Raw genomic sequence first — 12,555 nt, 5'->3', positions numbered from 1 at the left:
TGTCGCTCAGGCTTGAGTTCAGGGTGCGATCTTGGCTCACTGCAACCTCTTCCTCTCGGGTTTGAGTAATTCTCTTGCCTTAGCCTCCCAAGTAGCTGGGATTACAGGTGTATGCCACTACGGCCTGGCTCAGTTTTGTATTTTTAGTAGAGACTGGGTTTTCCCATGTTGGACAGGCTGGTCATGAACTCCTGGCCATAGTGATCTGCCCACTTCGGCCTCCCAAAGTGCTGGTATTACAAGCATGAACCACCATGCGTGGCCTAAATGCCTTTCCTTTATAAATTATGCAGTCTCAGGTAGTTTTTTATAACAACGTGAGAAAGAACTAATATGGGGGGTAGGATGGGTATTAAAATAATTATCCTTCCTCTTGATATGGGTATGTCCTATACTTACAGTTAACATATTGCGTTTTTTTAATAGAATGAATGTTTAGCATATTATTCTGCTCATACCATAGAATGTCTTTATTTTTTAAATGTTTACGGAGTTTCATGGTTATTATGTATTTATATTCCTGATGAACTGAGAGTAATGTAGTGTTATTTATAATGCCGAATTCCTGCTCAAGAATGCCACTAAAACTCTTCCTATTATGGAATTTTTTCTACTAACATCAGAGCAAGAGGTAGAAACTATTAATACTATATTTAGTAATTAAATGATATGTGTTCCTATGAGTAAATATATTAATACTGTATTTAATAATTAAATGATATGTGTTCAAAGTTTCAAAGTTCACCTTTGATATTTTCCATCTCCTTAAAATGAGAATGTGTAATTAGCCATTTCTAGAAATGGTGACTATAGTTAATAATAATATATTACATATTTGAAAATTGCTAAGAAAATAGATATTAAGTGTTCTTACCACAAAATTATAAGTATATGAGGTAATGGACATGTTAATAGCTGTATTAAGCTACATCACTATGTATACATAGTTCAAAACATGTTGTACACAATATATACAATTTTTATTTGTCAATTAAAAACAAAGAATAAAATCAATGAATAGCCATTTCTTTGTCATAAAACTTTTAAAAATTTTATTTCAATTTTTAGGAAAAATTCTTAAAAATAATGAGACTCTAGTACAACATGGAGTTAAGCCACAGGAAATTGTACAAGTGGAAATCTTTTCTACAAATCCAGATCTGTATCCAGTCAAAAGAATAGATGGATTAACTGATGTCTCTCAAATCGTAACTGTCACTGTCCGAACTGGTTCGTTATTTGATGTCTTTTAGATAAAGTATTTTTGAGTCCCTTCTTGGTTGAGCTTTCATTGAATCTTGGTGTTATCTCTCAGGCCTTGATCAATACCAGCAGGTACCTGTTGAGATTGTCAAATCTGACTTTCACAAACCATTTCTTGGTGGATTCAGACATAAAATAACAGGAGTAGAGTATCACAATGCTGGAACACAAACTGTACCTAAAAGGATTCCCGAAAGACTCAGTGTATTTTGTAGGGATACACAGGTAATGTTTTTATTTTTCTCATTAGGTTTTTGAAGGTATAGACTCAATAATTGTACTGTATGACTCTCTCAAATTTCTCTTAAGTAATTATATGGCAATTAATAAAAGAAGATTAACTTACATATGTAGAAAAACTCCCTTATGTGTGTATATAGGGGATATTTATTTTAATTTTTAATGTTTCTCTTTTAGACAGTTTTTCAGAAAAAAAATCTCCAACAAACTACAAGTACAACATCCACACAGATGACTAACATTGGTGTATATGTATCAAACATGACTGATAAACTGGTAACACCAGGAAAGTATTTTTCAGCAGCAGAATACCATGCTCAAAGACTAAAGGCGGTGAGATAACATTTATTGTGGATGAATACTAAAAATTTGATGTATAAGCCAGTTGTTGCGAGTGTGTCTGTTTCTCCAAGTCACATTTGCTTGAGAAAGAATGCTCATGAGTATGGGTCATATTTCACTGCTAACAAAGCAGTCTTTATCTCCAGTATTCCCCCATGTAAAAAAAACAGAATCCTAAATGCTTCTAATCCTTCCTTTTCTCTTAGGGAAGCCCAGCTTCTTTTGTGTATTGCCTTTGGCCATTATTAGCCTTCTCAACACTGCTGTCCCTTGGCCTTAACTCTTGTCACAGTAGAATCACCAAGGGAACTTTCGAGACTAATTGAAACCAAATAGGGCAGTAGTCGATTTTCTCTGATATTAACATAGCCATTCCAACTCTGTCCAACTCTGTTTTATTTTTTTGCATGGTCTCTCATTTTTCATTCTTCTATTTTGAACCTATTCGATCTACCTCCTACCATCAATTTAGTGGGAGTAAAAATGACCTGAAAGCAGTGACTTTAAGAGATTTTGCTTTTCAAATGACAAGAAATCTGGAGCTAGGCTATTCAGCCCAAGACCTTTAGAGAAAAATACTTGTAGTGAAAAGTCTATTGATTTAATTGCCCTGAAGGAGACAGTATACCAGGGTAACCATGGGGCTAACTTTATAGCAGGCTTTATCAGTGCCAGTTATTCCAGCCTGATAATTTTTTACTTTTTCAGTCCAAACTAGGTTTCGCCAAATAACGGAATATATGGAGTTATATAATTTGGGGAAGAGTGAAGTTTGAGTGGGATTTAAGGGAAGCAGTATTCTGATAGTCTCAATGCAAAACAAGGGTGTGTGTAAATGGGCCAACATTAGGTCTGGACTGTGAAGTAGTCCAAGGTCATGTTCCTTTGGAAACAAAGTTAAAAGAGATGGGAAATGTTTCTTTGAAGTTCTCTGAAGTTCAGCACCTTGGTTGTAAATTGAGGCTGCTTCTCTCTGTCAAAGTGACATAAAACCTCTAGGCAAGAGTGGAATGTTTGTTTCTTACTGATCTAATTTCAAACAGGAAAGTTGCTGATAGTTTATGAATTTAGAGAACAAAGTTTCTCAGTGAGTAAGAAAATAGCAGTCACTCAAAGAAGGGGATTGTTAAAATATTTTATAGTTGTAGAGTGTCCTTGGGAGAAATACTGTTTTTGTTAATTTTGTAGCTGACCTGATTAGTGCCTGTTATTCCAGCCTGACAATTTTTTACTTTCTCAGTCTAAATTAATTTTTACTCTCTTATTATACTGGGCATGGGTGGTGATTCTATGATGTCATCAGAATCATAAACTCCTTTCATTTTTCTACTCCATTAAGCTCATCATGAGCTTGTTACTGTATGAAGATAAAATGGTTGACTAATTTTCATCATGCCTGCATTCCATGTGAGAAGAAGGGAAAAGTGAAGGCAGCGTGTTCCATGAATGCCACCTTCAAGGATTTCCCCGGAAAGCCCCACCCAGTGACTTCTACTTGCATCCCATTGGCTTGAACTATGTCATGTGACTATCCCTACTGCAAAAGTGTGTGATAAATGAATTTTTAAAGTAGCATATCATTGCTCCTCAATGAGATTGAGATCTTAGTAAGAGAAAGTAGGGCAAAGTGGATATTAGGTAAGGAAATGGAAATTTCTGTCATTTTCCAAACTCCAAAAATGATATTGAAAGAATAAAAGTATAAATATACAAGGACAAAGAATACATGAGAAGAGTAAATGTGAGTTGTATTTTTTTTTGAAGTTTTAAAGCAGATGGAGAAATGTTAACTTGACTTACTAGAGCAGAGGAAGTGAAAATCTAAATGCCTGCCAACGAGGATGGCATCAAGAACCAAATAGATTTGCCCCATAGAGTCTTGAAAGGTGAATTGGAGGTTCTGTGGGAGGTGGAAGTGAGGTGTGACCTGTAAACAGAGGAATTTGTTAAAAGCTGGTATAGAGAGTACATTTCCGTTTAATAAGTTCTTTTAACCTTGATTCCTTTCCACTTAGGTCATGTTTATTTTATTTTTTTAATAGGTTTTGAGTTCACTGCTTACTATTTTAAATCTTTCTTGTTTCAAGGAAGATGATATTATGTGTGACTAGTGATATTTTTGGACTCATTCTTGCTATTTCATTCTGTTTTATTTACTAATTATTCTTATTTGTTTATGCTTTTTTAGCCTTTTCTTTTTGTTGGTTTGATTAAATGTTTCTTTTTTTGTTCTTCCATAGTTCAGAAATAAGTATTTTATTTTTTCTAGTGGTTATGTTACAGAAAAGGGGTCCTGATCCAGACCTCAAGAGAGGGTTCTTGGATCTCCCACAAGAACTGATTCAGGGCAAGTCCATAGAATAAAGTAAATGCAAGTTTATTAAGAAAGTAAAGGAACAAAAGAATGGCTACTTCACAGAGCAGATCCGAGGGTTGCCCAGTGCTGGCTGCCCGTTTTTATGGTTATTTCTTGATGATATGCTAAATAAGGAGTGGATTATTCATGCCTCCCCCTTTTTAGACCATGTAGGGTAACTTCCTGATATTGCCATGGCATTTGTAAACTGTCTTGGCGCTGGTGGGAGTGTAGCAGTGAGGATGACCACAGGTCACTCTTGTCGCCATGTTGGTTTTGGTGGGATTTAGCTGGCTTCTTTACTGCAACCTGTTTTATTAGCAAGGTCTTTATGACCTTATCTTGTACTGACTTCTTATCTCATCCTGTGGCTTACAATGCCTAGCTGTCTGGGAATGCAGCCCAGTAAGTTTCAGCCTCATTTTGTCTGGAATTTGTCTCAGAAATATTTTGCAATGAGGCCAGATGCCGAGGCTCATGCTTGTAATCCCAGTACTTTGGGAGGCTGAAGTGGGCAGATCACTTGAGGCCAGGAGTTGGAGACCAAGCTCGGCAACTTGGTGAAACACTGTCTCTACTAAAAATACAAGAATTAGCCAGGCATAGTGGCATGTGCTTGTGGTGCCAACTGCTCAGGAGGGGAAGCATGAGAATCACTTGAACCCAGGAGGCGGAGGCTGCAGTGAGCTGAGATCACACCACTGCACTCTAGCCTGGGTGGCAGTGAGACTTTGCCTAAAAAGAAAAAAAAAAAAAACATTAAAAAAAAAAAAAGAAACATTTTGGAATGCTGGGATTTATCTTTCATGTGTCTTATTTTTCATTCATTCATTTAAATTTTTATGAGCCTTTGTCTTGCATGCTAAAAGGTTTTCTCACCTAATTTTCTTACCTACTTATTACTTCTTATGTTCTACACATTCTGCAGATCAGCTTACGAGAAACTACTAGTTCTCTGTCAATACCCATTTTTCCCTTCTCCTATTGTAGTAAAGCTTTATCTAAGCATGTGGCTATTCCACTGATGACCACATTTCATCACCTCCCTTGTGTATCAGTGAGGCCGTATAACTAAGATCTGGACAGCGAGATGTGACGGACAATGTGAGCCCCTTACAGTTATCGTTCTTAAAATGCTCTTTGTTCCTTTTCCCTCTATTTACTGGTTGGAAGATGGTAAGTGGACCAGCCATCTGGGACATATGAGTAGGAAGCCATTTGTTAAATATAACAGAGCTTTCCTACGAGCCCTAAACTGCTTTGCTAATCCCTGGATTGTCACGTGAAAGGGAAAAAACTTCTGTGTTGTTTAAACAACTGTGTTTTGGTGTTTTAAATAAGTTTAACAAGTTTAGTAGCACTCAGGCTAATCCATATTCTATTAGTTTTTTTAATTTCAAAAATAAAAATTTTGCCAGTCTTTTTTCTTGGTTCATTATATTATTTTATACTGATAGCCTTTCCTTTCTCTGTGAAAATATTAACTATATCTAGTCTGCTCTTGTATTTTGTTTTGTTTTGATTTACTCTAGTAGTTCTAAAACTTTGCTATAAGCATCATCTGGAGGGCTCATGAATATATAGAATGCTGTGCTCCCGCAGGAGTTTCTGATCAATAGCTCTGGGGTGGGGCCTGAAAATTTGCATTGCTAATAATTTTCTAGATGCTGCTGATGTGTTTGAGATGCTTAATGTCCAATGTGCCAATAGCATATTGGTTCACCCAGTCTGACCCCATGATTTTAGGGGACATGTAAAGCTTGATTATGGGAGAAACGTAGTTTTCTGGATAGGGGGCTTTTTTTTTTTCATCCTGGGTGTCACCTTCTGGGACACTCACCACTCTTGCCTAGGGACAAATGTCTCTGTTGCTCCTTGCCTAATTATTTTAGAGGAACCTATCCCTTTTGCAGTTTTTAAAGTCACCTGGTTAGTGGCCATTCTGCTCAGACCATCCATCAGTTTTTGGCTTAGAGCAGTCCTAGAGCCCCTTCTGTATTTTCTGACTTGCTTCTCCAGTGAATGATTAGCTTACAGACTCTTTCTTCAATTAACTCTACCAGCCTCTTTTATTGAAGGGATTCTTCAAAGTTTCTGTTATTTTGGGGGACCCCTTCAGTTTGATCTAGTATCTTTGTCGATATCTGTTTTACATAGTTTTTCTATAATTATTAGGCATTAGGATGAGACTAAGGGATGCATCAGCATAAGCTCTATCATCAGTCTTAATCTGGCCTCTTCACATTTTATTTTTATTTATGAGTTTAATAAAATTATAAACTCACAGAAAAAAATGATAAACTCTCTCAGCTATATCATAAACTTTTTGAGGGTTTAGTACTATGGTGTACTTTCAAACATATTCATGTTTCATACAAGTTAATAAATATTTGTTTGTTTCGGTCTCTATTTTATCTAACCTGCCTTTGGTGGTTTCCACACATACCTACCTGATGTGTATTTAGGAAATACAGTTTTGTTGTAAACATGAGCCTAAACTAGTGGCATTTAAGATAAGATGGAGATAATTAATATTTATAACAATAGTAGTATTTATTGAGGACTCATGATGTACCAGGCTTGGGTTAAGCACTTTATATGTATACTCTTATTATCACTGTTTTACACATGAGGGTACTAAAGCATAGAGATGGCAAGTAACTTATCCAAATCAAACAACTAGTGAGTAGCAGAAGGAAGAGTCAAACTGAGTTTTACTCCAGAGTCTATTCTGTTAAGTATTGTACAAACATCCTTCTGTGAAGGTGTATTTGCGAGATTTCAAAGTCAAATAGCAGTGACATGCATTATACTTGTTTTTTATGTTAGTGTTTGTGAAAATATGTATTTAGAGCTAAAACTAGACTCAGTTATTTTGTTGTGGAATTGGAATTGAAATAATCGTTGCCTTTATTGTCTGATCAAAAAGTTGATGATAGACACTTTCTATCTCCTTTTAATTTAACTATAGGTGATAGTGATACAGACTTACTACAGGCAATGGCATGCTAAAATCTTCGTAGAGAATTTAAGAAGACAGAAAAACTTAAGATTGGAATGGGAAACACAGCAAGAACTAAGGAAGATAAGAGAAAAAGAAGAATGGATAAAATTGGACTATCACCGGAGGCATAATCCTAAAACAAATGAAGATTTTGAATTTCTTTATAATGCATTAGAATGTAAGTTTGACACAGGCTTTGCAAAAAATTTTTAAAATTTTTCATTAATAGGAAAAACAGATTTACTGCAGACAAAAGGAAGGTGTTATTATTTTAGGGAGATGTCTTGGAAATTTGCAGTAGAGAATTTTGAAAGATGAATACCACTTTATATTTGGAATAAGAATTAAGGCTGAAATGAAGTTAGAAATGCTTTTATATTAACAATTAAAATGTACATACTGCTTTGTGAATTATGCAGTTTTAGTATATTATTTCATTTGATCCTCATTCATGTGAGATAAAGAGAGAAAGTACTGTGTAATCTGGTTTTCTTGTGGTTTGGGAACTTGTGAACTCAGAGTTGAGCTGTTCTTTAATCCCTCAATCCAGTATCCTGTCTGATTTTCCTCTTTAGAGAAGGGGCTTGGCAATATTTTTAAATTCCCCCTTATTAATAATACTATATAAATGTATATTCTCTACACCTTGACTTTTATACCTTATTTCTTCTACAGTGTGTGTGCTAGTCATGGATAAATTAAAAGTTTCGGTTATTTGAACAAGCCAGGCACTCTTTACCCAGGCAGTAGATACACCATTCCCCTTCTTGGAGGTGCTTCTCCATTGCTCACCTTTGGATCTCAGGTTAAATGTCTCCTCCTTAAAGATTTTTGTGAATGACAACATAAGTTGGATATCCTTTTGTCATCTTATGGTCCTCATTGCACCTGAAACTTTTCATTTATATCAGCACAGTTGGTAATACTACATCTTTTTTTCAGTCTCAGTTATTTCTTTAGTAATAATATATCTTTTGTTTAACATTTATTTCTGCCATGAGGGAATAATTCATTTATTTTTTGATGAGTTGTCTTTTATTGTGCTTAGCTCATATGCCCAACAAATGTTCGTAAAATGAGTGAATGAATGAATGAATGAATGGAAGAAACCCAGGGTTGTACTAATGCAACTGTCTTTAGCTTCTGTTTTGCCAGCAGTACCTGGTAAGGTGGAAATAACTGGAGCAGAAGAGTTATTTAATATACCAGATATCTGAAAGTGGAGAAATTAGACCCTTATGAAGACAGAAAAATTTAAAACCTAGAAATAGCCTCAATTGGCTTTTGTAGTTGAATGGGATATTTTAGTCCAAAGAAATAGTTTTTGACTTCTCTCTGATTATTTATAACGTTAAGCAAATTTTCTTCCACTCGTTTGTTTCATTACATACTATTTTTTTTGTGGATGTTATATGTTCTGTTCCTCAAGTTGCAGTTTCCTTTCTAATTTGATACATTTTTAAGCATCACATATTGAGTCTGTTTTTATAGCTATAAGATAATATGCTATTTACCAAAAATAATATAATGAAACATTAGGGCTAATAAACAATATTAATAAATTCATTTTTAACATAAAAATTGAGTGGCTTTAGGAATATTTACAGCTTATGGTAAATATTTACAACTACTATGGTAGTATTTGAGGTAACTGTTAAGCCTGCTCCCTAGAATTGTGTGTCTGTTTTCCCTTTTATCCTAATCATTGTCCTCTGGAAATACTGCTTATTTTACTTTAAACTTCACTTCTACTTCCATTTTTTCTATCAGATGATAACAAAGATTATTAAGTGTCAGTACTTCAATAGAGAACGTCGTTAGCCAGGTATCTATGAAAGCTCTTATTGACAAGTTTAAAACTAACATTCTATTAGAGCAGAGCTCTATTAAAATAATATTCTAAATTCATATGTGACTAAAGGATACCGTTGTTATTTTTGTATGGTTAACAGACAGCTGTGCCAAATAATAGAAAATGTGTTGAATGAGCCTCTGCCTGTTTTACTTATTAGTGGTGTTAATTAGGACAAGTTTCTCACTTCTCCTAAACCTCAATTTCTTCATCTATAAAAAGGAATTAATAATTTTTGGCATGTCTACTTCAGAGGGCTTAATAGAGTAAAAAGTATAAAATATTACATTTATGAAAGTATTCTAAAAAGTACAAGGACCTGTGCATATGTGAGCTATTGTTTTATGGCAAATGATTTTATACAGAATTTTCATACTAAAGTAGAACAGATGCATTTTATATAAGTCCACATATGATTTATATATGGAGGAAAATGAAATACATGATGTTTCTTATATAAAAGAGACATCTTTTGGGTGTTTCTAGTCCTAAAATTCCAAATTAAAAGCTTTGGAATAATAATTTTTAAGTTCTGTTAAAAAATCTGTGGTTCACAAGTTCAATAATTTATATTGCTTTTCTATAATTTTCTTCATTTCATATTCATAACTCCATTCCTTGGAACTGCTGCCCTCTTGTGGCTCATAATGATAATTGTATACTTTGAGCTATAATTCATAATATGAAACTTAACTTTTCCTCAAGGTAGTCTGTTCTTCAGTAATAAAAGCAAAATGATATCAGTTTAAGAAAATAAACGTAGCTGTATAAGGTAATATGTCAAAGATGAGGCTATCTCCAGGCAATAATATTTGATTTTTATGTCTTTTTATAGCAGTATGTTGAGGGTGATCTCTTTTATCGTTCTGAATTGTCACTAGGGCCATTACTTGGAAAAAGAGGTGCTAAGTATCCCATATTCTAAATAGAATAATTGGGGTTGTTTTGTCTATTTAAAAATTTTATATAGGTAGAATTATGCAGAATAGAATTTTTTGTTTGTTTTTCAAAATTCAATATTATGTCATGAGACCGATCCTTGCTGTTGTGAGTAGTTGCCCTTTGTGTGCCATTGCATGGATGTGCCATAACTTATGTATCCATTTTACTGTGGATTTGGTCCTTCCCACCCCTCCTCCCTGTCCCCCCAACTAGTTTTTGGCAAATATGTGTGTGTATATATATATTTTCACCAAAAGATGTTTGTAGTAGTACTACTTGTGTGTATACACACACACACACACACACACACACACACACACACATTTCTCTCAGGGTGTAAACCTAGCAGTGGAATTTCTGGTTCATAGGATATATACATAATTCAGCTTTAGCGAATCCTGCCAGATGGTTTTTTAGAGGTTGTACCATTTTAAACGCGTATGGAAGAGTATGAGAGTTTTAATTGCTGTCATCCACTCCAACATTGGACGCTTCTGTCTTTTTCATTTTAGCCCTTCTGGAGGGTGCTATCACCCTGCCTTATTTTTGACTGAGGCTCTAATAGGTGAGATACCAAGATACTAGAGTCAATGAGAGTCAATCTCTCTCTCCCTCATAAAGAATTTACAAACCAAGTAAAATAGGACCTATTTCTTGGCTCATGGGTCACTTAGCAAGATAAAAGGTATAAGAAGGGCTAGGGGAGATTTGAAGAGGTTAGTAAGGTAGGTTTTTTTTTGGAGAGAGCCATTGCTGTGCTTTGGGGTTGGGGTGGGTAGGTTGTGCTATTTTCTGACCAAATGGAGAATATTCTGTGTGCATGTAGGAAGAATTTACTTTCTATTATGGTTGGGTGTGGTGATCAATAAATGGCAATTAGATCAAGTTGGTTGATAATGTTGCTTACATTTTCTATATTTTTACAAATTTCCCATTTATTTGTATATCAATTATTGTGAGGGGGTATTGAAATCTCAGACTATAATTGTGAATTTTTCTATTTGTCTTTTAAATTTTATCAGATTTTGCTTCGCGTATTGTGAAACTTTCTTATTAGATGTGAAAACATTTAGCATTACTATGTCTTGTTGATGAATTGAGCCCTTTATTTAAATGACCTTCCTTATTCCTTATGATATTTTTTGCTGTTAAATCTACTTTGCCTGATATTGATATGCCTTTTCCATTTTCCTTTTGATCACTGTTAGTTTAGTATATCTTTTTCTATTTTGTAATTTTTGACTTCTTTGTGTCTTTATATTTTTGTAGGCAACGTATAACTGGATCTTATTTTTAAAATCCAATTAGATGATCTCTTCCTTCTAATTTGGATGTTTAGACTATTTACATTTAATGTGATTATTAATATGGTTGATATAAATTTGTCATCTTTCACTGTTTGTTTTATATTTGCTCCTCTTATATTTTTAAAGATTTATTTCTTTTTTGTACTTATCTGTTTACTATTATGAATTTAAATTTCCCTTCATTTATTTTTATCCTCCTTGGAATTCTGTTGCATTATGTGCTTGAGAATATGTGATTTTTATAAATTCTGGATAATTCTTAGCCACTATCTCTGATACTAACTTTTCTCCGTTCTCTCTAGTTTCTCATCTTGAAAATCCTAGCAGACATATGTTGACATTTTTAACACTGTTTTTCATTTTATACTTTTATCTCTTAGGTTTTTTTGCTGGTTTTGGGACAGTTTCTTCATATGTATCTTTTTGCTTACTAATTTTCTTTCGGAGCTTCCCTAAACTCCCGTTTAACCTATTTCCTAAGTTTTAAATTAAAAAATATCAACATAATATGTGGAAGTTTTATTTGGCATTTTTCAAATTCATTTGAAATTTATTATGTTTTTAATATTTTTTCCATTTTAGTAAATATTTTATAGTTTTAATAAAATAACTTTATCTGAATTTCTTGAGAAGTCTACATTCCTGCTGATTTTTACTCATGTAGTATCTTTCTTCATATTTAAAAAATATGAGAGTAATATCCTACTCTATATTACATATTGTAAATGACTTTAGCTGTAAAGGAAAACCTGCACATCACTTCACAGAGTTCCAATTATTCTATTCCAGGGAGTATGAGTTCTTACCATGGTTCTCTGTTATATCAAAATAGGATTTATGCCAAGGCTTAAGTGTACAGCTTAATGACTTTTTACATATGCAGACATATATATAGCAACTACCCTTATTAAAAGGTAGGATATGTTTATGCCCCAGAATATTTTCTCATGTTATACATAGGTCTGCATCCGACTTGCACTCCTGCAAGGTAACCACTAGTCTGACTTCTATCACCATAGATAAATTGTGCCTGTTACTGAGCTTCATTTCATACATTTTGCAATATATTTTATTTCTGGCTTCTTTGCCTCAAGGTTATATCTGAGATTCATCCATTTTGTTGCTTATAGGGCTAGTTCTTTTAAATTGCCACATAGGATTCCATTGGATAAATATAACCACAATTTATTCATTTTCCAGCTGCTAAATGTTACTTCAACATTTTTGGCTTTTATGAATAAAATTGTGA

General features: G+C 34.1%; 1 protein-coding gene across 2 annotated transcripts in view; it reads left to right on the top strand.

The window, feature by feature from the left end:
* The window catches only part of IQUB (IQ motif and ubiquitin domain containing), a 69,936-nt gene that overhangs the window by 20,993 nt on the left and 36,388 nt on the right, over nt 1–12,555 (top strand). For both annotated transcript variants that reach the window (XM_032761605.2, XM_058426292.1), the window contains exons 4-7: nt 1,069–1,230; nt 1,316–1,488; nt 1,681–1,836; nt 7,173–7,383. In XM_032761605.2, the coding sequence (XP_032617496.1) occupies nt 1,069–1,230; nt 1,316–1,488; nt 1,681–1,836; nt 7,173–7,383 (702 nt within the window). The remainder of the gene's footprint in view (nt 1–1,068; nt 1,231–1,315; nt 1,489–1,680; nt 1,837–7,172; nt 7,384–12,555) is intronic.

The sequence above is a fragment of the Hylobates moloch genome, unplaced genomic scaffold (genome assembly GCF_009828535.3).
Source record: "Hylobates moloch isolate HMO894 unplaced genomic scaffold, HMol_V3 SCAFFOLD_1, whole genome shotgun sequence".
In the NCBI taxonomy this organism is placed as follows: Eukaryota; Metazoa; Chordata; class Mammalia; order Primates; family Hylobatidae; genus Hylobates; species Hylobates moloch.
The sequence above is the reverse complement of the archived record's forward strand: the minus strand, read 5'-3'. Positions and strand labels throughout refer to the sequence as shown.